This window comes from Oryctolagus cuniculus, chromosome 15 (genome assembly GCF_964237555.1).
Source record: "Oryctolagus cuniculus chromosome 15, mOryCun1.1, whole genome shotgun sequence".
In the NCBI taxonomy this organism is placed as follows: domain Eukaryota; kingdom Metazoa; phylum Chordata; class Mammalia; order Lagomorpha; family Leporidae; genus Oryctolagus; species Oryctolagus cuniculus.
In genome coordinates, this window is record NC_091446.1 from 33,162,416 (window position 1) to 33,189,559 (window position 27,144).

At 39.7% G+C, this 27,144-nt stretch overlaps 1 protein-coding gene across 1 annotated transcript in view; it reads left to right on the top strand.

Annotated features, from left to right (window-relative positions):
- TM9SF3 (transmembrane 9 superfamily member 3) overlaps window positions 1-27,144 on the top strand; it is a 75,941-nt gene that overhangs the window by 24,197 nt on the left and 24,600 nt on the right. The window contains exons 4-9 of the mRNA XM_070057481.1: window positions 3,852-4,012; window positions 4,754-4,831; window positions 12,605-12,736; window positions 14,352-14,518; window positions 16,070-16,164; window positions 20,510-20,640. Coding sequence (XP_069913582.1) covers window positions 3,852-4,012; window positions 4,754-4,831; window positions 12,605-12,736; window positions 14,352-14,518; window positions 16,070-16,164; window positions 20,510-20,640 — 764 coding nt within the window. The remainder of the gene's footprint in view (window positions 1-3,851; window positions 4,013-4,753; window positions 4,832-12,604; window positions 12,737-14,351; window positions 14,519-16,069; window positions 16,165-20,509; window positions 20,641-27,144) is intronic.

Genomic DNA, 27,144 nt, shown 5'->3' on the forward strand with positions numbered 1-27,144 from the left:
AAACCTTACTTGAAACTCTGCTTAAATATAACTTTCATACAGTGTAACTTCTCAGATTCAAGGAATTAAAAAGTTCTTTGGACAGTCTGAAATATCCTCTGCTCTTATTTTTCTTGTTATCTTATTTTACTTTGTGTTTTTAAAAAACAATTGTAGAGACTGAATAAGAGTTTGAAATATGATTCTGCCTGTGGTACTGTGTTAATATGATTTTTAGGTGTGATAGTTTCTGAAATGGCTTATTTACTTTGCTAATTCCTCTTATTTTCCAAATTCCAAATATTTAAAATATTTTATGTTTTAGCCCTTGCTCATGCATGTTAATGGAGAAGAGCTCCATAGTGTTTTCTCATAGTGTTTTTTCTTTTTTTGTCTCTGGACGAAAGATTTTTTTTTTTTTTTTTTTTTTTGACAGGCAGAGTGGACAGTGAGAGAGAGACAGAAAGGTCTTCCTTTGCCGTTGGTTCACCCTCCAATGGCCGCCACGGCTGGCGCACCGCGCTGATCCGATGGCAGGAGCCAGGAGCCAGGTGCTTTTCCTGGTCTCCCATGGGGTGCAGGGCCCAAGCACTTGGGCCATCCTCCACTGCACTCCCTGGCCACAGCAGAGAGCTGGCCTGGAAGAGGGGCAACCGGGACAGAATCCGGTGCCCCGACCGGGACTAGAACCCGGTGTGCTGGCGCCGCAAGGCGGAGGATTAGCCTAGTGAGCCGCGGCGCTGGCTTGGACGAAAGATTTTTAAAGATTGTTAGCCGATTACTGTGCTCGTGAGCAACAAACTATGAAAGACTGAATAGAGCAGAGTTGACTGTTATAATAAAATGGAATTTGTAAGAAAGTTAATCTCAGATATTTGTGTGCCTCATCTTTACTGTTGCATGTTAAGTAGGTATATGTAGTAAGCATTTCATATAAATCATTGTAATTAGAGTTACAGCAACACAGACATTTCTGATCAACTCTGAGGTAGTGACTATTGACTAAAGTTTTATGAGCCTATGTATATATGTATATATATATATATGAGATTCCATTAGTCTGAGCTCCCTTAGCTTTTGGTGAGAGAGCAGTTTCCTCCCTTTTTTTTTTTCTTTTAAAAAAATTGCCTAGAGCCGGCACCGCGGCTCACTAGGCTAATCCTCTGCCTAGCGGCGCCGGCACACCGGGTTCTAGTCCCGGTTGGGGCGCTGGATTCTGTCCCGGTTGCCTCTCTTCCAGGCCAGCTCTCTGCTGTGGCCAGGGAGCGCAGTGGAGGATGGCCCAAGTGCTTGGGCCCTGCACCCCATGGGAGACCAGGAAAAGCACCTGGCTCCTGCCATTGGATCAGCGCGGTGCGCCGGCCGCAGCGCGCTGGCCGCGGCGGCCATTGGAGGGTGAACCAACGGCAAGGGAAGACCTTTCTCTCTGACTCTCTCTCTCACTGTCCACTCTGCCTGTCAAAAAATAAAAATAAAAAAAAATTAAAAAAAAATTGCCTATGGGTTTTTTCTGACTTCTTAAGTGTTTTTCAGTCAGTGCTGTAAGCTGCTGCTGCTGCTTCTTTTTATTTTTTTTTTAAAGATTTATTTATTTGAAAGGCAGAGTTACAGAGAAGCTGAGAGAGAGAGAGAGAGAGAGAGAGAGAGAGAGAGATCTTCCGGAGAGAGAAAGCGAGCGAGAGAGCGAGCGAGAGCTTCCGTATGCTGGTTCACTCCCCAGAAGGCTGCAAAGGCCAGAGCTCTGCTGATCCGAATCCAGGAGCCAGGAGCTTCTTCTGGGTCTCCCATACAGATGCCAAAGGACTTGGGCCATCCTCCACTACTTTCCCAGGAAGTGGCAGAGAGCTGGATTGGAAGTAGAGCAGCCGGGAGTCAATCCGACACCTATATGGGATGCCGGCACTGCAGGCTGCGGCTTTACCTGCTATGCCACAGAGCTGGCCCTGTAAGCTTCTTTAACAACGTTGGCAGCTGTGCTTTTTTTTGTCTTAAAAAGTGTGTAAATATTTTTCAACCCTGGAACTCCAGGTTGTGCCGTCTTTGGGGAGATACTTCTGGATGTCCTATAATGTCTGAGCCTTGGAGAATCCCTGTATGGAGAAAAAAAAAAGTTCTTCTCTGATTTTTTGGGGTAAAGGTTTCAGAATTGATTTTAAAAGCCTCTTAGAGAATAGCTTCTTATTTGATATTGTATCTGCCTCCAAAGTCTGGCTTTCAGAGCAGACAGGCAAATAAACCTTAATGAAATTCATTATTAGAAAAATTTCATTACCCCTATACAACCCCAAACAAAACAAAACTATACTTCTTGAATTTGTATCATTAGAAAGAATCATTTTTGTCAATAATCAAATAATCCTTTCTAAGAAATCATCTTATTTTTTTTCTAATGCTTTAACAGGGTGCACTGACCATGACAGGAAGGCCTTCAGTAACTTACAGAGCTTAAGGCTCTTGGAAAGTATACAGGCTTGTGGGGGAACACTGGAAAAATGCTGACAGGGAACAAGAGATGATTCCTCAGCTACCATCTACTGTCCTCACATTTTTGAAATTTTACCTTCAATATCGCAAATTATGATCAAAGTGATCATTTTAAACTATTGCCTCATGACTGTTTATCTTCACTTCTTTCATTTTAATGACTTTCTGTGGACAGGTACAGAACTTGAGGCATAAAGAGGAGGCATTTTTTAAAGAAGATTTATTTATTTTTATTTGAAAGAGTTAACAGAGAGGAGAGGCAGAGAGAGAGAGAGGTCTTCCTTCCAATGGTTCACTCTCCAGTTGGCCACAATGGCCGGAGCTGCGCCAATCTGAAGCCAGGAGCCAGGAGTTTCTTCTGGGTCTCTCGTGTGGGTGCAGGGGCCCAAGGAGTTGGGCCATGCTCCACTCCTTTCCCAGGCCATAGCAGAGAGCTAGATTGGAAGTGGAGCAGCTGGGTCCCATATGGAATGCCGGTGCCTCAGGCCAGGGCATTAACCCGCTGCACCACAGCGCTGGCCCCAAGAGGAGGCATTTTAAGTTTGAGACCCAGGTATACAAGTGTGCATCCTATTAGGAATGGGTAGATAATAGGTTATTGGAGAGGGTGTTCTACTGGGCCTCTGGAAACTTTGGTTTTCATTTTTCTTTGAGAACTAGTGGTGAAGTAACCTTACAGAAGGTGATATAGAAGAATTGAGAAATTTTGGGCTGCTAAATAGTATGCACATGTAAGGTGATAATTGTTACAATGAAGGTGAAACTAATGACAATTATGAACTTTGAGGATCAAATTAATGGTACCTTATGCTGAACTGTTCATTATTTTTTTAAAGTTTTTTTTTTTTTTTTTTTTTTGAAAGGCAAAAATAGAGGAGAAAAGAGAAGGGGGTAGTGGGGAGAGAGAACTTCCATCCACTGGTTTATTCCCCAAATGGCGCAGCCAACGTCCAGGGCTAGGCCAGGCTGAAGTTAGGAGCCAGGAGCCTCTTCCAGGTCTTCCATACAGGTGGCAGGGCCCTAGGGCTTGGGCCATCCTCCACTGCCTTCTCAAGTGCATTAGCAGGGAGCTGGCTTGGAAATGGAGCAGCCAGGTTTCGAACTGGCAACCTTGTGGGGTGCTGGCACTGCAGGCCGCAGCTTAATCTTCTGTACCACAGCAGTGGCCTCTGTTCATCACTTTCTTGATGTGGAACGGCCATGGTGTATGTTTGCTAGGTAGTTAACAAAGAGCAGAAGTCCTGCCTGCACTTCTGCCTTGTTCTGCCTATAAGGAGTAGTAGTGATAAACGCTTTTATATACAAAAACATTTGAATGTGCATTACCTTCTAGGATATTTTAAATGTTAAGTGGTATTACCTTGTATAAAGTGTTTTTTCTTTTGTAGGTATTGTTGGTGAAGCAGATGAAAATGGAGAAGATTATTATCTTTGGACCTACAAAAAACTTGAAATAGGTTTTAATGGAAACCGAATAGTTGATGTTAACCTAACTAGTGAAGGGAAGGTGAAACTGGTTCCAAATACTAAAATCCAGATGTCTTATTCAGTGAGTATTAACATAATTGTGTGCAGGAAGATGTGTTTGTGATCTAATGTCAGCAATTGTGTTTTCAAACTTCAGTAAATGAAATGTGGCTTGAAATGGGACATTTCAAAATATTATTATTGTTCTGTTTTCTCAGTGTGCCTAGTAGCCTCCTAAAAGCAAGCAGTAGGTTTGTTTCTGGTCTGTCATGTTAGATGCCAATTAAGCATTTGTGGGACCTGCTATTTGTTTTTTACAGTACCGTTTGCTATTAGAACTGCCATTTATTTTCCTTGTAACTGGGATGAGTCTGTTACTAGTAGATAATAGTAGTGTTCAAGCTTTGTGCACATATGCCTAGTGCAAATAATATTTGCATAGCTAAACATGAAGAAATTTGATAGTTGTGATAAAAATAATGCAATAAGGATAAATTCTAATTAGTTTAAACACTTATAACATGATTCTGTTAAGTTAGTTCTTAACACATTTTTCAGGTCAGAATATGTAATTCAAGAGTAATAAACAATCCTTGAAAACTGAAATGATCCCTTTAAGTTGTAAGTTTAATTAATACACAGAAAACTTGGATTAGTTTTTGTAATGTCTTTTTAAGCTTCACTGATTGTCAGTAACTTTGCACTGTTTTTTTATTTTTAACTCTAAGTTTGTAAATCTTTTTAAATTTTGCTTAAGGTGTTGTCATCAATTGTTGATTTGTTTATTGGCCTTTGTTTTTAAATGGAAAAACATTTTTTTCAGGTAAAATGGAAAAAATCCGATGTAAAATTTGAAGATCGATTTGACAAATATCTGGATCCATCTTTTTTTCAACACAGGGTAGGTAAATAGTTTGTATAGCTTTGCACCAGGTTAACAAACACAGGGGACCTGCCATATGCAAGGCACTGTGCTGAATGAAGGCTGTGGATTTCAAGATTTAGCTAATGATGATTGCAAGTATGACCTGGGGGTGTCATAGGGTGGTAGGAGGTGGTAGAAGGCAAACCAAAAGCTCACTTTTTCATGCCTGTAGTTTATAATAATTAAGAGATACACAAGGAAGAATACAACATGTGGGAGGCCAGAATGTTACTCTTCAAAGAAGGCTATAATATGGGAGAATGCAGTTCATATCCATGGTTGTTAAGTGGGCTTCTTAGAACTGAAACTTAAATTAGATTTAAAACAGACAGTGCTGGACTGTTGGAGGCTTCCCTGTGTAGGTAACTGCACTTGTAAAACTTAAGGTCTACGTACTTTGTTATACCTAGTGGTTTCCTTTAAACTTAGGATCAAAAGCTTAAAGGAGTTGTAGGAAATAAAGTATGTGGATATTTGGGGGGAGAGTATTCCAGGCAGAGGTGACACTTATTAAAAGCCTGTTAAAGTGGGGACCTGTTTGTGGTTTGAGGATGAGCAGAAGATGAAGTCAGCAAGGTTGCAGGAGCCAAATCATCCGTGGCCCTTGAAAGGACTTCCTTTACTCTTGAATGTGAAGGATCTAGGGGAGTGCTGTAGTGTTTTTAGAGAGCAGGGGAGAGGTAAATCTGACTTACCTGCTAATTTAGGTTATTAGGTTGGGAGTAGGTTCTGTGAGGTTAAGGTTGGAGCAGGGAGACTAATGAAGAGGATATGGTAGCAACTCATATAAAAAGTGAAGGTAACCCAGACCAGGGTGGTAAGTGACCTAGGGGGTGAAAATGTTAGGCTGTTAATATATTGTGAAGATAGAGCCAACAGGATTTTCTAATTGACAGAAAGATACAGAAGGGTTGAAAAGAACTCCAGGGTTTTCAGTCTGAGCAACTGTTAGAATGGAGCTGCTCTCACTAGGGCCATATTTTGAGATTGGGACTTAAAAGTTTCAAGATGTCTGTAAGATACCCAAATGGAGACACTTTCCATTAAGTTGGATATGTCAATATGGAGTCCTGAGGAAGAGGTCTGGGCTAGAGATAGATACAAGTTTTTCAGTAATTGATATATAAGTACTGTTGTGTTTATTTTTTTGACAGGCAGAGTTAGTGAGAGAGAGATACAGAGAGAAAGGTCTTCCTTCCGTTAGTTTACCCCCCCCCCCCCACCAAATAACAGCTACGGCCAGAGCTGCGCCGATCCGAAGCCAGGAGCCAGGTGCTTCCTCCTGGTCTCCCATGCGAGTGCAGGGCCCAAGCACTTGGGCTATCCTCCACTGCCTTCCCGGGCCACAGCAGAGAGCTGGACTTAAAGAGGAGCAACCGGGACAGAATCTGGCGCCCTGACCGGGACTAGAACCCGGGGTGCCGGCGCTGCAGGCGGAGGATTAGCCTAGTGAGCCGTGGCACCAGCTATAAGTAGTATTAAAAGCTGTGAGATTGGATATGATTTCCAAGGATTGATTCCTGGTGTAGTAAGAAGAGTTAAGGGAGAATAGGAAATCTAGCTAATGGCTTTGGGGAGTGAGGACAAAAAGTAATCTGTCATACAAAGGAAGTGTGTTGTGGAGGATAGAAAGATTAGTTCTGAATTTATTGCTGATATGTCAAGTAAGATGGGTACTGAAAAGCAACTGTTGGGTTCATCTGGAGTTATCGGTGGACTTGATGAATAGCAGTTTCTGTGTAGTGGTGGGGCAAAATCTGAATGGAGCTACTGTGAAGATTGACAGGAAAGAAATTGGAGACAACAAGTACAGACCTGTGAGGAGATTGGCTGCTAAATGGAGCAAAGAAATAGTGCAGTAGCTGGTAGGGAAGATGGAGACAGGAATTATTTTTTTTAAGATTAAAGAAGCATATTAAGTAAATATGCCGGCAGGGTTCAGCAGACTGCCAAAAACTGACAGTGTACAGGAGCGATGGGAAACATGTGCAGTGTTTTCCTTTTGTAGGTGAGAGGGGATGGAATCTACTATGTAAGTGTAGGGACTTACTATGTAAGTATAGGGACTGTTTCTAGTCTAGTGGCTGAAAACACAGCATAGGAGCTAAACCAGATTCAAACTCGGCTAAATGACCAGGTCTCCACCTCCTGTTTTCCTCAGTAGTTAAGCAGGGACTGTAATACTTTACAGGGTTGTGGGGAAATTTCACTTTGATAATATATGGCCTGAAGCACCTACTTTGGTGTTTTGCACATAGCTGGTTCTCAGTAAGAGGCAGCACTATTGGTGTGGTTAATTATTGTGTCCTAAACTTATGACAAATTCAAGGTGCTGCTCTAAGATTATCAACACTAGGGGGTGCTGGAGTGCAGCAGTTACTAGGGTTAGTTACCCCTTTGTGATGTCCGGTTTCTTTATTGTTTTCGAGAAATGGTTTCCCTGATGCAATAATTATAAAAATGTTTTCCCCCAAAATAAATTTCATACCTTTCTCTTTGTCTCTCTCTCTCACTGTCCACTCTGCCTGTCAAAAAAAAATTCATAATCTTAGAATAAAAGAATATTATAAAATGTCAAGTTATTGGTGGTGCATTATAACAGGTATTGCTATCAAGTTTGTGTCTTAGAAAATAGAAGAGAGCCTTGTTATAAATATTAGCATTTATGTCATATCTCTCATTACTGCATAGTAACTATGCAAAACTTCTATTGTCTTTAACAGTTTAATGATAAGAGTCATGTTTTTCCCCCTCTTGACCTCTTCTGAGTTATTATTAATTTCCCAGTATAGAAGCAAAACCAAATCTTTGGAAAAGCCTAACATTTTATATATATATTTCTTTCTTTTTTTTTTTTTTTAGAATTATTTATTTGAAAGTGAGAGTTGCATAGAGAGAGAGAGGAGAGGCAGAGAGAGAGAAAGAGGTTTTCCATCCATTGGTTCACTCCCTAGTTGGCCGCAACTGCTGCAGCTGTGCCGATCTGAAGCCAGGAGCTTTTTCTGGGTCTTACGCGGATGCAGGGGCCCAAGAACTTGGGCGATCTTCCACTGCTTTCCCAGGCCATAGCAGAGAGCGGGATCGGAAGTGGAGCAGCCTGGACTCAAACTGGCGCCCATATGGGATGCTGGCACTGCAGGCAGTGGCTTTACCCACTACACCACAGCGCCACCCCCCCCCCTTTTTTTTTTAAGATTTATTTATTTACTTGAAAGGCAGAGTTACAGAAAGGCAGAGGCAGAGAGAGAGGGATGCCTTCCATCTGCTGATTCACTCCCTAGGTGGCCAGAGCTGCACTGATCTGAAACCAGGAGCCAGGAGCTTCTTCTGGGTCTCCCATGTGGGTGCAGGGGCCCAAGTTCTTGGACCATCTTTCACTCCTTCCCCAGGCGAGTTGGATTGGAAATGGAACAGCTGTGATTCGCACCAGCACCCATATGGGATGCCAGTACCACAGGCGGCAGCTTTGTTTGCTATGCCATGATGCCAGCCCTGGAAAAGCCAATCGTTACTAACTACCCTTATAAATCTTAAGTGATACTTTTATAATAAAGTTTTATAACCTTTTGGGGGAAAACATTTTAAAATATAATGTATTCATTGTTTCCTTTATAATTTCAGTAGGTGGTCAATAAATAAATAGAGTGAATGAAAGAATGCTCTTATGAAGTGGCATTGACTCTCTCCTTTTTTCAGGAAGAGTTTATCCCTGATGCCTCAGGGTAGGTAAGAGGGCCTGGAGCCCTTTATCATAGTGCACAGCCTCAACAGAGTAGCCCAAGTTAAAAATCTATCCTGATTACATAAGATAGTATGTCCATATGTTCAGTTTTCTATGTATGTATGTGTGGAAGGTTAGAGCAAGAGGATGTCTATGAGAAGTAGAGTCTTGTACCTATGAGGTTTTATGGAGGAAAGAGTACATGAGTTGGAATTAGAGACTAGTTAGAATTTATAAAGTGAATAGGAGCACATCCTGTGAGAGAAGAAATTATGAGAAAACACAGAGATGGAAGTGAGTATGCTGTGCTTGTCGGTCATTGAGGAGGTATAGGCCTGACTGGAATATAGAATATAATGGAATGAAAGATTGATTAGATAAGGTGAGGTAGCCCTATTTCAGGAAGTATTAAATACTGGAGAAAAATAAGATTTAGGCCAGCACCGCGGCTCAATAGGTTAATCCTCCACCTGGAGCGGTGCCGGCACACCGGGTTCTAGTCCCGGTTGGGGCGCCGCATTCTGTCCCGGTTGCCCCTCTTCCAGGCCAGCTCTCTGCTGTGGCCAGGGAGTGCAGTGGAGGATGGCTCAAATGCTTGGGCCCTGTACCCCATGGGAGACCAGGATAAGTACCTGGCTCCTGCCATCGGATCAGCACGGTGCACTGGGCGCAGCGCGCCGGCCACGGCGGCCATTGGAGGGTGAACCAACGGCAAAAGGAAGACCTTTCTCTCTGTCTCTCTCTCTCACTATCCACTCTGCCTGTCAAAAAAAAAAAAAATTAAGATTTAAAAATGTTTTAATTTGTAATTTATTTGAAAGGTAGCCCCTGCCCCCACACATCTATAGAAGAGTGAGAGATGATGAGAGAAAGAACGTGATCCCATCCTTGGTTTACTCCTGAAATGCTTGCAACAGCTGGGGCTGGGCCAGGTGAAGCCAGGAGGTAGGAACTCAGTCCAGGTCACTTATGTGGGTGGCAGGAACCCACGTACTTGAGCATCATCACTGCCTCCCAGGGTGTATGTTAGCAGGAAGCTGGAGTCAGGAGTGGAGCCAGGACTCCAACCCAGGCACTCTGCTATGGGATGCATTTTAAGATGTGTCACTGTAAGTGTTAGCATAGGGGAGTGATATATGAATGTGTTTCAGAAAGATTTTTCTTGGTAACTTTTTACAGGATCGAAGGGGAGGACAAAGACACACACAAACTAGCCAACTAGGAAGCCATTAGAACAGTCAAGGTATGAGATGATGGTGTAGGAATAGAGAGAAAGGGAGAGATACAGGAGACATTTTTGAAGGAAAATAGAAGTCAATAATTGTTACCTATGAAGTCATTAAGGAGAAGCAAGAACCAGAGCTAATTCTGAATTTCCAAAGCCAAATGTTCACACGTGACATGTTATGAGTTTGCTTTTGGGAAGCTGAGTTTGAAATTTCAGGAAGGCATTCAAGTGGAAACTATTGTTGTTAGCAGAAGTCTGAAAAATGAGAAAGAAAGTTAGAGATTAGGAGCAGGTTGGGCATTTAGGAATGGAGGGTGTTGTCATTAGAACACTGGTTGAAAGTTCCAAGAGCCTAAAGAGGTCACAGCAGAGTACCAAGAGGGGAGCTTTGGGGGCAGGCAGTTCCCAAAGGGTGGGATGAACCGGTAGAAACAGGAGAAGCTGCAGTCAGTGAAGAAGGATGGTGTAGCGTTGGGGGTCAGGGTGGCAGAGAGATCAAGGAGGGTTAGGCAGATAACGGACTACTGAATTGGGTTAGAAATTCATTGCAGGCCTTTGAGAGATGTTTCAGTGGGACCAAAGGGAAATTGCAATGTGCTTTAGAGCAAGAAATGGAGCAGTAGTCTGATTGGAAAAGTGTTGACATTGGAAGGAGGGTGTTGAGAAGATCTGAATAATGTGAGGGTACAAAACAGCAGGGGAACATTTTCACAGATAATAATAGTGATAACAGTAACTTCGAGATTTGTTTAGTGTTTATGATGTGCCATAGGAGATTGACAGGAGGAGTGACAGGCTAGGAGGATAAGTGAAGAGAGTCACGTTATGCTGGCTGATAGAAGTTATGCTAATCTGCTTCAAGCGAAGGCAAGAGAAAGGGTGACTTTGAGGCTTTGAAGAGTGAAGAGAAATTCTGGAACTGCCTCTAAGGATCTTCTGGGAATGGAATATTCATAAAAGAATAACTGGGCAGTGCCACAGACCTAGTTCAAGTAAGATGCACTGGGTTCTGAGATGCACTCAGAGATATACCTTGTGATGAAGAACCAGAATATGTATATAAGTTGTGATTAATGTACACATGAAATCAAAGCCAAGAGCTTTGAGAACATTGAGGACCTTAAGGGGTAGAGAGGATGAACCAACTGTGAGCAAGTGAAGCACACTGTTCAAGGAAGGTGGCCTTAGTCCATATCAACCGACCATGATGATTTGGTCCTCATTTTTAAGGGTTATAGGTTTGTACGGAGCTAACATTTATTATCTGCTGTTTCGTGCCAGACATGATGTCATAATTTTTGTATATATTATTATGTGATTTGCCTTACACATTTTTCAGATGAGAATTGGCAGAACCTTGGTTAAAACCCAGACCACTTTGATGCCCGTGCTCATTTTATACGATACTGAATAGCATGTTTATATGGTCAAATTGTATATTTTTAAAAAATGTATTTATTTATTTAAAATTCAGAGTTACACAGAGAGAGAAGGAGAGGCAGAGAGAGAGAGATAGAGAGGTCTTTCATCCACTGGTTCACTCCCCAATTGGCTGCAATGGCTGGAGCTGCGCCAATCCAGAGCCAGGAGCTTCCTCTGGGTCTCCCACGTAGGTGCAGGGGCCCAAGGACTTGGGCCATCCTCTACTGCTTTCCCAGGCTATAGCAGAGAGCTGGATCAGAAGTGGAGCAACAGGGTATCGAACCGGCACCCATATGGGATGCTGGCACTGCAGAAGGTGGCTGCACCAGCCCCAGTCAAATTGTACAGTAAATTTGATTGTGAAAGCTTGTATAATATTTCTGATGAATGGAAATTTACTGTAAAAAAAGAAAACAAGCTAGTCTCAGGGCTGGTGTGATGGCACAGTGGGTTAAGCTGCCACCTGTGATGCTGGCATCCCCTAAGAACACCTGTTCGAATCTTGGATGCTCTACTTCTTTTTTTTTTTTTTTAAAGATTTATTTATTTATTTATTTGACAGAGTTACAGATAAAGACAGAGAGAAAGGTCTTCCTTCCGTTGGTTCACCCCCAAAATGGCCGCCACGGCCGACGCTGTGCCAATCCAAAGCCAGGAGCCAGGTGCTTCCTCCTGGTCTCTCATGTGGGTGCAGGGGCCCAAGCACTTGGGCCATCCTCCACTGCCCTCCCGGGCCACAGCAGAGAGCTGGACTGGAAGAAGAGCAACTGGGACTAGAACCCAGCGCCTACATGGGATGCTGGCACCTCAGGCCGAAGATTAACCAAAGTTTGCCACGGCGCCACGCCCCAGGATGCTCCACTTCTGATCTAGCTCCCTGCTTTATGTGCCTGGAAAATCAGAGAATGGCCCAAGTACTTGTGTCCCTGCCCCCAACTTGGGAGACCCCAGATGGAGTTCCAGGCTTGAAAAGAAGAGTTACAGAAAGAGAGAGACAGAGAGAGATCTTCCATTCGCTGATTCACTCCCCAAATGGCCACAACAACTAGAACTGCACTGGTCTGAAGCCAGGAGCCAGGAGCTTCTTCTGGGTCTCCCACATGGGTTCAGGGGCCCAAGCACTTGGGCCATTTTCCACTGGCTTTCCCAGGCACATTAGCAGGGAGCTGGATCAGAAGTGGAGCGGCCAGGACTTGAACCGGTGCTCATATGGGATGCCTGCACCACAGCCAGAGGCTTTACCCACTATGCCACAGCACCGGCCCAGTAAAAAGATTTTGAAAAGTTATTTTTAAAGATGTTAATGTATAGTTGTCATAATGAAACCTATGAATTTTGTCATTTTATGTTGATAACATTTTATTTTGTTTTGTTTTAGATTCATTGGTTTTCCATTTTCAACTCCTTCATGATGGTGATCTTCTTGGTGGGCCTAGTTTCAATGATTTTAATGAGAACTTTAAGAAAAGATTATGCCCGGTACAGTAAAGAGGAAGAAATGGATGACATGGTGAACATTTTATGTTATGTTTATAAAAGCAGCTTAATTCATTATTATTTTGAATGTTGGATTGAAAGTCATTCTTTGTTGTCTGAAGTGCTTGAGGCCAGGTGAATTTTCAGAGTTCAGAATTTTCAGAGTTCAGAATTTTCAGATTTCAGAAAGGTATAAAACCCTCCGTGGAGTCTTGAGACCATGCCCTGTAATCAGATACATTAATTTTTTCAGCATAACATGTGAGTGTTCATCCTATCTATCAATGAATAGTATAAATCATATTATTAGTTGAAGCCAAGTTTTGCCACCAAGTTAAGGATACATCAAACAAACTTTTTAGTTTTTCAGAGCTTTTGATTAGGTTAATATTAATCTCTTTCTGGTCCTGGGAATCGTTGCATAAAATTCAGGGAGCAGGTAGAAGGATCAATTGACATTTAATTTAGAGGGTTGAGAGAAAAGGTTTGTCTTCTTAGTTCTTTTACTATATTATAGAACAGAGATACATTCTATAGAGTATTAATGGCTGTTCTAAGTGGGTATTCTCCAATATTAAATTAGTTTGGGAAGTAGTTACAAAATTTAAATGTTAATATGCTAAACTATATTGTAAAGAATCAGAGGGTAGATAAAATATTTGGCGCGTCTCAAACAAATCTCATCAGGTGTGCGTCTCCCCCACCAAAAGAGAATTTCTTTACGACTGCCATTCCTTAGGAAACTGTTTTAGGAACACTTGCTTACTAGGGTTGAAAAGTGAAAATTGAGTTCTTTTTTTAAAAATACTATATACAATTAAATTAAAACTTTGATATTTTCCCCATATGTTTTGTTAAATTCTAGTCTATAAGTACATTATGTTTTTAGGGCATATACTGGTGTGGGAACTGTTATTCGTTTTCCCTCTCTCTGGTCCCAGTTTTATTTAGGCCACAGTCTGATAAGAATGTCAAGGATGGTGTGTGAAAATAACAAGAAAGTCAGTATACTGTTCTGTCAATTTGACCATTTCAATAAAGAAAATATTTAAAAATTTTCAGTTTTCAAAATATTTAATTAATTATTTGAAAGGCAGAATGACGGAGAAAGAGATCTGTCCTTTGGTTCACTCTCAAATGGCCACGATGGCCAGGACTGGGCAAGGTCAAAGTCAAGAGGCTGGAACTCCATCCAGATCTCCCTCATTGTGGCAGGGGCCCAGGCACTTGTGTCATCTGCTGTTGCTTTCCCAGGCATATTAGCAGAGAGATGGATTGGAAGCACAGCTCCAGGACTCGAACCAGTGATCTGATTCGGGATGCTGGTGTCACAGGCAGCTGCTTACCCTGTTGTGCCACAGTGCTAGCCCCATTGACCTTTTCTTTCTGCTCCCAAATCTTTTCTTTTTTCATTCTTTGAGATTCTCTCATCACAACCAGGAATCACCTTCCTGAACTTCAATACTAACATCAGTTTTTAAGACAGGGATTATTTTAAACTGAAATTTCTTTTCTCAATATTTAAATCCCTTTAAATAGCTATAAATTTGGAGGGTGGTAAATTATAGCTGCAATGTTTTTTAAACAACTATATTTTCATTTAATTTTAAATTTTTTTCTTTTCTCTGTAAAAATATATTTATATATAGGATAGAGACCTAGGAGATGAATATGGATGGAAACAGGTGCATGGAGATGTATTTAGACCCTCAAGTCACCCACTGATATTTTCCTCTCTCATTGGTTCTGGATGTCAGATATTTGCTGTATCTCTCATTGTTATCATTGTTGCAATGATAGAAGATTTATATACAGAGTAAGTGCATATACTTTATGATGTTTCTGTTCTTGAGTGGTTTAAATTATTGGAACCCTCTGAATCAATCATCATTAAATATTTGGTTATTTAAATTATCTTAGAATTTAAATACAATAAATTTCATTGCAGACAAATTAAATAGTGAATAGTAATCTTTAGCTATAAGTGTATTTTTCTGTAACGTGAAAATTTATGAGCATTCCTGAACGTTTTGGTTGGTTATAAAGGTTATGTTCCATTAGAGATGTGAGCAGAGATTACTTTGTTTCTAAAACTGTTTAGGGAGGTTAATAGGCATTTTTCTTTTAAAGTTGAAGATCCAATTAGATTCTTTGTAAGAAGTATAAGAATTTCATAGTTGACTAAATTAGTACTTGTCATTTACCTCCCAAAACCAGAAGATCTCTACAGGAAGCATTGTTAATTGGGTTCTTGGGGGAAAAAAATTTGAGTTTTAAAACTGGCTGAGATTTGTTGCGTTTTAAACGTGGGAATGACAACTTCTTATATTACATTTGTTTAGCTACCTATTGACAGAAATGAAATACAACGGTGTTGTCACTGTCATCCATTTTAAGGAAGTGAGCATAGTTGAGCAGAAACTTGCTACATATTTCAAGACTAATATACAGTTGGCTAATAAGTACATCTCTGTATTACAGCAAGTGGTATCAGTGATATTGATACTGTCATCAATTTTAATATTTCCCTATGCAACTAGACATTTTCAAATATTTTTTCCAGTTTTACTCAATAGGTGGGTTGATCTGAATTTTGTAGATGACATTATTAGAGGAGTAAGAGGTTAGGGATTGTTGTTCTGACTTAGTGTTGACTGTGGACCTATAGATTTTTTAAAAACACAATTTTTAACAATGTAAGGGAAACCAAATAGAGAAAGTATTAGTGTTGTACAATTTAAAATAATAGCATTTAATATAAATGATCCCACTTCATTTTATTTCTGTTAACAGGCAAGAATCTTAAGCAGGTGAATCAAGTTATGAAAAGGAATATTCTAGAGGATTAAGCCCATGATTATAAAGTGAATTAAAAATATTATCAAAATAATTACAAGAAAAAAAAGAAAAGAGGAGGACAAAAGCATTATTTTCTTAGAATTGTATCTATGAGCTACATGAAATCTGTTCTGTTTGTATTAATAACAAATTTTAAAAAATAAAATTATTTTAAAAAGGAAAGGAATATTCTAGGTTTTTTTTGAAGTAGGTGAATATTCTTTCTCATGTGATAGAGTTGGTTTACAGGGTTGTGAAAAGTTTTAGCACCAGTTTGTAATATTTTTGCCAAAGAAATGTGAAATATTAGTTTATTATGAAATTTAACTGCAGATTAGAAAAAATTAGGATCACCCTGTATAATTTAAGTATATTTTAACTAGAAAATCATTCATTAGAGAACATTTTGAGGTCTTTTACAGTCTAGAATGTGATATTTTTGTGTTTCTATTAAATTTTTCTTGAAGTATATGATGTTTTCATTAAATCTTTGGTTTTAATTTATCACCTATATTTTTTCTCTTTTTAGGAGGGGATCCATGCTCAGTACAGCCATATTTGTCTATGCTGCTACATCTCCAGTGAATGGTTATTTTGGTGGAAGTCTATATGCTAGACAAGGAGGTAACTTAGGAATTATCAGTCTATTTTCCTTATAGGTGCTAGTATTTCCCTGTGAGGTACTTGGAATTTAAAATGGGTAGTATAGCTATGTGTAAGGCCTCCACAGAGCATATAACCTTATAGACGAATATAAAGGTATACATAATGGCTTGTGGGGAAAGTTTTTGGACAGTGGAAGCAAAATAGGAGAGGCAGTTGTTCCTGTTGACTTAAATGTTTATCAAAAGACACTGCAAACATTTGTTATCTGTATCATGGTCTCTTGCTAGGAGGTCTTCGTCATCCCCTTGCTCCTTTGCTACAGTGACCTAGAAATGATGGGGATAGTTCATGGATTCAGGGGCGCTGTGCTCAGGTGTTGTCTTCCTGTGATGACTTTCAGTAGTCTTTAAGTTCCTTTGTTTTCCTTACAATATTCTTTGTCAGAAAAGTATTGAAAATAGTAGACTTGCATATTTTAGTTTATGAATGAATGCTTGTTGAAAGATTTCAAAACTATATTTGCAAGAATGGAGACATCTTAAGGTAATGTTTTACAGCCCATCCAAAGTGGTGTCAGCATTAGGGGATCCTATCTTTTAGTAAACCAGGAAGGCTTACAGGTTATAGGAAATTAGAGTATAGGATCATTTTAAATTCTTTCAGGATATTGTGGATTACCATTGATTTTTTTTTTTTTATTGCTCCTACTAGATCTTCAGTATAGATAATTCTTTGGATTGCCTAAGGGAGCATCATTATGAATTCCTGACTGTTAGTATTCAGTCTCTAAATTCTACTTCCAGATATGGGAAATGAGTCCTATCAAATAGGATTGAATCCTGAGGAAACAAATAGACCTAAGGTGACTCCTTTGATTTTGACCTGGAAACTCATTAGAGTAGAAATTTTACAGTTTATTAAACCCATAAAAAGTTTCACAGCAGAAGCAAATTTATTTAAAGAGGAAATTTATTCAAAACCTGTACATAAATTTGCTTTTAGTCTCATTGTAAGTTAAGAACACCCACCTAAACTTCCTTTTACCTCATGTACACTTGAAGGTTTTCACAGTTTATGCTGAGGTCTAGGAGAATCAAATCATATGATGTATAATCTGAAGATTATATTCTGATTTATAGTCCCCTGAGGGGGTCTGATCATGCCCTGATAATTTGTCTGAGCTATTCCTTGAAAATGGGTTAATGTAGAAGTCAACATGGGGAATCAAGAATTTTTTGGTTATCTCAGGATTTGAATTACAGTGAAGCTCAAGATCATGTTGTCTGCAGTACACTGAATAATGCTCTAGAACCAGTTTGAAGCCAGGGATAGCCTGGAACTTCAGTACAGTCTCCAGGGGAGTGAGGAACAGTAGGAAGCACAGTAATGTGGATGCTTTGGCTGTTGACTGTACCCAGTGGAATGTGCGTGGGGCTCTTAGAGTATGTGAGGGGAAAAAGGAGGAACGGAGTTGGATAAGGACTTTTTTTTTTTTTTTTTTTTTTTTTTTTTTTTTTAAGAACACGCCTGATTCTGGAAAGTTGATGGAGAATGCAGAAAAAGAAAATGACAGGACAGAGTTGGAATTAACTAAGAATAATACTTTAATGGCTAGCCTTTTTAGTGTTATTTTTCATATGCTTGATATTAGTTGGAAAGGAAGGGTTCTTGAATTGCCTGAAAAGGAAATGAAATAGAGGGAAAAGAACAGACTGAAAGTTTTTCTGGAGGAATGTTAAGATTTGGAGTAGCAGTTCAATGAGACCAATGTTTAAAATGATCTATATAAAGTTCTTTAGGAGAAAACAAAAGTTAGGATATTGCTTGTCTTTCTTGTGACACTTTTCTCTTTGGATCCCTACAGCTTGTGATTGTGAGGTTGCATTTTTAAGTTATGATCCAGTGCAATTCTTTACATTTCCTAAGCTATATGAAATTGTTTTACACCTATGGTGCACTTCTGTGTTTACTTTGCTGTAATGGAAATACAGATCCTTGTTGCTCTCCTCGTTTATTTAAACATGATGTAAAATTTTTCATTATGCAAGTTAAAATTCTTTCGATGATTATTTGAATAATATGTGATCATTATATAGAATTGTGGCAATGCATGGAGATACAAAAATACAGTAAAAAAAGTCTATTTATAATCCAGTTACAAATCTGTAGTTTGAATCACTGAGCAACAGCTCATGAAACACATTGTTTTCTTTTCCTTTTAAAGATTTTATTTATTTCAGAGGTAGAGTTACAATCAGCGAGAGAGAGAGACAGAAAGGTTTTCTATCTGATGGTTCACTCCCCTAAATTTAGGCCACAACAGCTGGAGCTGGACTGATCCAAAACCAGGAGCCAGGAGCTTCTTCTAGGTCTCCCATGTGGGTGTAGGGGCCCAAGCACTTGGGCCATTTTCCACTGGCTTTCCCACACACATTAGCAGGGAGCTGGATAGTAAGTAGAGCAGCCAGGACTTGAACCAGTGCCCATATGGGATGCTGGCACCGCAGCCAGCAGTTTACCTGCTATGCCACAGCACCAGCACCATAAAAATATTTTGAAAAGCTATTTTTAAAGCTGTTCACATGTAGTTGTCATCATGAAACCTACTGCTTTCCCAGGCCTTGGCAGAGAGCTGGATTGGAAGAGGAGCATCTGGGACATGAACTGGTGCCCACAGGGTTGTTGGCATCGCAGGCAGAAGCTTAGCTTCTTTCGAGACAGTGTCAGCCCCTTTTCTTTTCCTTTTAAAACATGGATACACATATCTATAATTATAGAACTGAGTGCCTTTAGAGAATGTTTAACCCAGCAGTGTTTACACTTGTTTCTGAAACACTGTAATCTCATTCCATCCTCTGACTCCAAACTCTAATGCATAAAACTGTTGAAAATAGAATTGTTCTGGTTGAAGCAGGGTCAGGAATCCTGGGATTTTCTTTCATCAGTAACTTCATGGGCATGGCAACAAGCTCTGGAATTCTAATACTTTTTTTTATATAAAGATTTATTTATTTATTTGAAAGGCAAAGTTATAGAGGCAGAGAGAAAGAGAGAGAGAGAGAGAGAGAGAGAGAGAGAGAGAGAGAGAGGTCTTCCATCTGCTGGTTCACTCCCCAGATGGCCACAATGGCTGGAGCTGTGCCAATCCTAAGCCAGGAGCTTCTTCCAGGTCTCGCACACAGGTGCAGGGGCCCAAGGGCTTGGGCCATCTTCTACTGCTTTCCCAGGCCACAGCAGAGAGCTGCATTGGAAGTGGAGCAGCCAGGACTCGAAATGGAACCCAAATGGGATGCTAGCACTGCAGGTGATGGCTTTACCCGCTGTGCCACAATGCTGGGCCTCCAAGTAATACTTCTGAAACTCCTGTTTAGGCCTGCTTGTAGCCCAGAGAGATTCAATGGTTTACCAAAGTTCACAACATTTTGGTAGCACGATTAGGACAAAAGATCAGAGTATTTTAGTACAGGTCATAGCCCTTTTTCCTGTACAACTGGTTGACTTTACAAGTTGTGTTTCTGTTACATGTGCCCACAGAACTGGACTGGTATTTATTAGTTTTGAAACAATCATTAGGATATCAAATTTTGCATTCTATATTAAAATTTTAAGTAAATAATTTGATACTAAGTAATTACATTTTAAACATCAATGTGGAGCCTGCGCTGTGGCATAGCGGGTAAAGCCACCGCCTGCAGTGCTAGCAATCCATATAGGTGCCAGTTCAAGTCCTGGCTGCTCCACTTCCAATGCAGCTCTCTGCTATGGCCTGGGAAAGCAGTAGAAGATGGCCCAAATCCTTGGGCCCCTACACCCACTTTGAAGACCCAAAAGGAGCTCCTGGCTCCGGATTGGCCCAGCTCCACCCATTTCAGCAATTTGGGGAATGAACCAGCAGATGGAAGACTAACTCTCTTTCTATCTCTGCCTTTCAAATAAATAAATAAGTCTTTAAAAAAAAAGTGCACTGGTGCCGTGGCTCACTTGGCCAATCCTTCACCTGTGGCACCGGCACCCCGAGTTCTAGTCCTGGTTGGGGCGCCGGGTACTAGTCCTGGTTGCTCCTCTTCCAGTTCAGCTCTATGCTGTGGCCCAGGAGTGCAGTGGAGGATGGCCCAAGTGCTTGGGTCCCTGCACCCGCATGGGAGACCGGGAGGAAGTACCCGGCTCCTAGCTTTGGATCGGCACAGCTCTGGCTGTAGCAGCCACTGTCTGTAGCGCTCGCTCTCGCTCTCGCTCTCGCTTGCTCTCTCTCTCTCTCTCTCTCTCTATCTCTATCTCTATCTCTATCTAATTCTGCCTGGCAAAAAAAAAAAATTCATGTGTGTCTGTCTAGTTCTGGTTTTCAGTTTCCCTTCTCTTTCAGGAAGAAGATGGATAAAGCAGATGTTCATTGGGGCATTCCTTATCCCAGCTATGGTGTGTGGCACTGCCTTCTTCATCAATTTTATAGCCATTTATTACCATGCTTCAAGAGCCATTCCTTTTGGAACAATGGTAAGTTGATTAAATTTTACTTTTAATCTGAAAGAGTATGAACATTGTAACATGAGACCTACTCTATAAAATAGTTTTAGGCAGTCACTGTTCAGCCCTGGAATATTAGGTCAGCAGGAAACTATTGTTGTTAAACTCCAGAAAATTTTGACTAAGTTCAAACCCATAGCTGTCCTTTTTTTCTTGATTCTATAAGCCAGTAAAGTAGAAGTCTTGAGTTCAATTATGATGAAAGAGAGCACTACGGCTTTTCATCAGAAATGGGGGAAGGTGGTGAATATATTTTAGAGGAAGAATAGTGACACATCAAGAAGCATGAATGTCATTGCCAGTACAGCTGTTTTTTATTTTTTTATTTTTTATTTTTTTGTTTGTTTTTCTTTTAAGATTTATTTATTTGAAAGGGAAAGGGAGAGATCTTCCATCAGCTGATTCACTCCTCTAAAGGCTGCAACAGCCAGGGCCGGGCCAGGCTGAAGCCAGGAGCCAGGAACCCCATCTGGGTCTCCCACATGGATGGCAGGGGCCCAAGTACCAGGGCCATCTTTTGCTACTTTCCCAGGCACATTAGCAGAGAGCTGGATCAAAAGCAGTGCAGCAAGGACTAGAACCAGTTACTCTTACGTGGGATGCTGGTGTCATAAGCATTGTCTAAACCTGCAGTGCTATAATGCCAGCCCCAGGATTATTTTCATGTATTAAAACTAGAACACAGATACAGTGATTCTCAATAGAATTAATCCATAGTATCCCAGTTCTTCTTGTTACCTTTTTATTAGAAACAGAATTTTAGACCTGGATTAAAAAGTAGTCTTAGTTATACCTTGTGCATATATATACACACACACACAAATGCAAGTGACCAGGTGGTTCTACTTTTATTATTATTATTATTTATTTGACAGAGTTAGGCAGTGAGAGAGAAAGAAAGGTCTTCCTTCCGTTGGTTCACCCCCAAAATGGCCTCCACGGCTGGAATTACGCCAATCCGAAGCCAGGAGCCAGGTGCTTCTTCCTGGTCTCCCATCCGGGTGCAGGGTCCAAGCACCTGGGCCATCCTCCACTGCCTTCCCGGGCCACAGCAGAGAGCTGGACTGGAAAAGGAGCAACTGGGACTAGAACCCAGCGCCCACATGGGATGCCTGCACCACAGGCAGGGGATTAACCAAGTGAGCCACTGCGCCAGCCTCCATCGTACTACTTTTAAGAGAGACTAAATAACTTAGTCAAGGTTATACAGATAATTAATGGTAGAACTAGAGTTAGAGGGTGAGGGAGAGACAGAGATCTTCCTTCTGTTGGTTCACTTCCCAGATGGCTGCAATGGCCAGAGCTGGGCTAGACTTAAGTCAGAAGCCAAGACCTTTATCCAGGTCTGCCACATGGGTGCAGGGGCCCAAGCACATGGGCCATCTGCTGCTGCTTTCCCAGGCACAATAGCAGGGAGCTGGATTGGAAGTGGAGCAACTGAGATTCAAACCGGTACCCATATGAGATACTGGTGTTGCAGGTGGCAGCTTTAACCTGCTACAACACAACACTGGCCCCTGAGTTTTAATCTTGTCTGAGTTTTCTTTCTATATGAGTGTTATCAAATGGTTTCACAGAAATTCCAGGTGATTTTGGTTTTTTTATAGTCCAGGTTTTTTAAAGATACGTTGAATGTGTATTTTTACTAAATATTTAATGATTTTTAGTTATGAATACTTGCTTCCTTATTGAATTTTTTTTTCAAGCCAAAGTGCTAATTGTTAGGAAAAGGAAAAGATAAAGTCATTAATTACTTTCTGACTAGAAAAAGTTTACCTCATAGTAATTCCAGGCCATCAAAGTAATATAAAGATATCTTAAAGATAATCTGCTGAATAAACTATTTTCATGATGCTTTAAAAGTTAAAATTTTGATTCTGCTATAGTTTTTCTCAGAGAGTTTTGAATTTGGCATTGGTTAAAATTCTAGTTTCAAGTTGCTTTGTTTCACTAATATTATAAATTTTGCCGCTTTGTAAGTGGAGTTTTTAATATTATTATTCAGTGTAATCTCCCTTTTGATAATTGTTAAAATATAGTATTAAACTCTAAACTGAACTAGAGAAAGTTTATAAAACTGAACTTAGCGAATCAAAGATTAAATGTGGCTGCTTAATAGGTTCCTACAATATCATGTTCTTAATTTGCATCCTAATGAAGGAATGCATTACATTGGCTTCAAGTTTTAATCAGGTCAATGGTGTGACATGTTTTTCCTCACTTAAGAGTATCAAAACTTGTTTAGAATGTGAAAATTTAAGAACTTGTGGTGAACCTAGCTATTCATTAATCACTTTAACTACTTAAATTTGTAATTTTAGTTGTTTGGTGTGTTACATGAAGGAAGTGGTTGTATATTCTTATAAACTCAGTGGTTCTCAACCCCAGGCACACAATGTAATCATTTGGAGATTTGAAAATTTCCAGTGCCAGGGCTTTATTGTAAGCCGGTTGATGTGTCCTGTTTTGCAGCCAGTCTGTGTATTTATCTGATTCCAGTTCACAGCATCTGGGGATGGTTCTGTTAGCTGCAAGTTTCCCAGACCAAGGTTCACCATGTATTGGAAAAGCCAGGTGCACTTAACAACTGCATACCCAAGTTTCAGATCCTCCTGTGTGCTCTTCCCCAGGCCATACCTCTTTCTATCCCTGTAGTCCTTTGATCTATGAGATTTTGAGTCCTTTCTCTGTGTTATCTGTGCTTGAATTTTCTGGTGTTTTTGTTTGTTTGTTTGTTTGTTTGTTTATCAAAGTTTCCATGACTGAGGACTTAATCTAAGCTTAGTGACTAAACTTCTGCTTTGCCCTAGCAGGGTAGTAGAAAAAGGAATTTTGCCCACTTGAGGTCTGGAGTTTGGGTGGAATGCTGCTATTATTACCAGAACTAGTCTGAGATAATATTGTAAGTGGGTGAAATTTGTCTTTATACCCCAGCTTTTCCACTAGTTACGCATAAAACCATTAAATCCATGACAAACTTGTTGAATAGGGAATCTTAGAAGCTCAATACAAATAAAAGAAACATTGTGTTAGGAAAAGAGTTGCGGGTTGGTGCCACCTCACATGGGTTACTATGTTAGGAAAATTAGGTGCAGAATAGAGAGGAGGCAGTGTAGGAATTTACAGCCAGACCGAATTTATTCAGAGAAAATAAATTCACAGAGGTGGGTGACCAACTGCCCACCTGCACATTGAACATGTGGCAGAAGGCCCCTGACCCCCAGGGGCCAGGCCTTTTATATTTTAGGAGGGCTAGGGATGGGGGGGCAGGGGCTAGGGGGCAGCAGGCAGAGGGGAATTTCTGGAACTGATCTTTCAGGTGGCCATGGGGGCTGGGGTATGAAGGCAATAGGGTGTAAGACCCAATTGAGATTCAAGAGCAAGGAATTCATTCTAATGTTCATCTATCTTTTGGGACAATGAACAAGAAATGGCTGAGGCTAATATCTTTGTTCCATCACATTGGTAGAGGGTTTTGATGATATTCTGAACTAACACCTAATGTCCCAGGTTTAAGACATGATGCCTGCAGTCAAGAGACTAATACAAGAAGATGTAAGAGAAACTGAATTTTGAAGTTTGATGGCAGAAGTACTGCAGAGAACAGACTAGAATGTACTTGAAATTAGATTGATTCTGGGAAGATAAAAACTTTTTCTTTGGAAATTTGTCCAAGAATGATTTAGGTTTTGGTCCTATGAGAGTTATGTGTGAATTAGGAAAGATTTGCAAAAGAGTTTTAGGCATGAAATCAGTTGTGGGCTGTAGCCCACAGATACTAAATTTGATGTTATTGTAGTCTTTCAAGGGACAGAGAAGTTACAGAATTTTTAAACTCACAGAGGCAAGGTAGCATGGGAACTAGTGGTCTTTCTGTTCTACACATTATTCAACAAAGCATTCCCTGATAAATCCTTTACTTATCATACTGATAATTTGGCTCTCAGTGGGTAGAACAGTTGATGAAGGAGAAGTAATAAAGGCTGTGGTTGAGCCATGCCATCCCATCCTATTGGGGATGAATCTAACATAATCACAAGTATGCTATAGACTTTATAGACTTTAGGAATCAGATTTCACATATATTTAGAGAACTGTTCCCCCATGATCCAAGTCTTAAGCTGTAACTGGGAAAATGGCTTGAGAATTTTAGATTCTCAAAATGAAACTCATGAAATGTAATCAGAAATTATCACAGTGAAGAAAAAAATGGAGATGAGAATTAGTGGAGTAGGTACTACTTTGTGATAAGCAGAGATTAAAAAGGATATTCCTCAAAGGTGGTGAGAAGAGTCCAGTCCTCCAGGCATCAAAGAATAATAAAAATTTATAAAAAATAGTGTTAAGACTCCCATTACCTTAGTTGAACTATTGACAAGTGCTAAGGTGAACAAAAGGATTCTGTAAGGATATTTTCACAGCAAGTCCAAAAGCTCATTACATGGGATTACTGATATAACAGAATAAAAGAATAGTTGAATCCCATTTCCCCTCTTTTTAATTTTTGTCAAGTAAAGTAACTTTCTGACAAGAAATTAAGAAGAATAATTCCCTGATAAAAGAGAGTGAAGCCTGAGATTAGTTAGCTAAGGCAATTGATTGTCCAGGAGTACCTTGCTATTTTAGTTAGAAAGTCTTGTTGTTCATATAAATTTGTTGTTAAATGGCAGGAAGCAATTAAGATGAGGAGCCAATATGGATTGATTAAAATAAAAATGCTAGAATAACTTTACTTCCTCTTTTTTTTAGGTTTTACTAGACTAGAAGAACAAAAGAAGGAAGTATTATATCTTGTTGGACAAGATAGGGAAGTGTGGCCAGAATATTAGTATAGTAGATAGATGTGTAACTAAACAGTGACAAAGAATATTAAGACATTACCACATACTATCCTTTAGTGACAAAAATTCTTGACTCTGACCTGAAAAGATCATCTGTTCTCTATTTCTGCATTTTCTGTTCTGTTTCATTGGGAAAATTATCTTGTTTTTTTGCCAATATCATGCTGTTTTGATTACTGTTCTGTAAGTATTAAAATCAGTTCTTTTCAAAGTCGTTTCAACTTTTCTATATCCTTTATATTCCAATACAAAGTTAAGAATCAGCTTGTCAGTTTTATGCCAAAAGCCTGCTCGTGATTTTGAATGGGATTGCATGGAATATATCTATAGCTAGTTTGGGGAAGAATTGGCCTCCTAACAATATTGAGTGTTTTGATTCATGAACACAGTATATTCATATCAACTTTTTTAGGTGTCTTACTTTTTCTTAGCAGTGTTTTATAGATTTTAGTACTAAGGTTTTATCCATCTTTTGTTGAATTTATCCTCAAGTATTTTGTTAATTTTTTATACTGTTTGTAATTTCAAATTCTGACTGTTTATTCCTGACATAGAGAAAAATAATTGGTTTTGAATATTGACTTTACATCTCACAACATTGTTAAATTCAATTATTATTCCTAGCTGCTTTACTCAGACTTTGAAATAGAGATAGAGATTATTAAATTGTCTCTGAATAAAGACAGTTTTACTTCTCCTTTCTTATCTATGTCTTTCATTTCTTTTTCTTGGGGTTACTGCACAGAATAAATCTCCAGTGCATTTAGAATACAAGTGATGAGAGCAGACATCCTAGCCCTGTTCCCAGTCTTGGTTGGGTGGAGGGGTGGACATTCAGTCTTCTGCTATTAAGTAAAATGTTAACTGTAGTATTTTAGTGGGTGCCCTTTATCAGGTTGATAAAGTCCTTCTTACTTATAGTTTGCTAAGTTTTTTAAGTTGGGACTAGAGACTGAATCTTGCAACAGCCTTTTTTGTATCTTTTGAGGTGATCTATGCTTTTTCTTTTTGTCTGATAATATAGTGAATACCATTTATTAATTTTCTAGCTTAAATCAGTCTTTGCTTCCTTGATAAACCTCAATTTGTCATGATGTAGTATCATTTTATATATTGTTGAATTCTGTTTGCTGAAATTTGTTCTTTTTTGCATGCATGTTGTGAAAGCCACTGATCTATAGTTTTTTATAATTTTTTTTCTGGTTTTGGGATCAGGATAATGCTCACTTCCTAGAATGAATATTTCACTTCAAGTCTAGTGCTTCTTCCTGTAGAGTACTGAAGTAACCCAAGAAACAGAATGGCAAGTTACATTTTAACATGTTGAAAATATCTGGGTGAAGTAGATAGGCTTCTTAGATAGATTTGTGTTTGAGTTGATGATGCTCTGATTAATAGATCCACTAGTGGAAATACTTGAATAGAGAGGCTAAATAATTTTAAATAGACAAATTCATGAAATATATGAGTTTGAAAAAAGAACACTAGAAATGATCTACTGTGAGCAAATGTTGAAGAAACGCTTAAGCATGGTGACAAAGAATGATTTGTTTCTTAAGAATCACCTATAAACATTACTATCCATCACCCTTAAAATTTCCTAAATAACTCATGATTGGCTGATTTTCTTCTT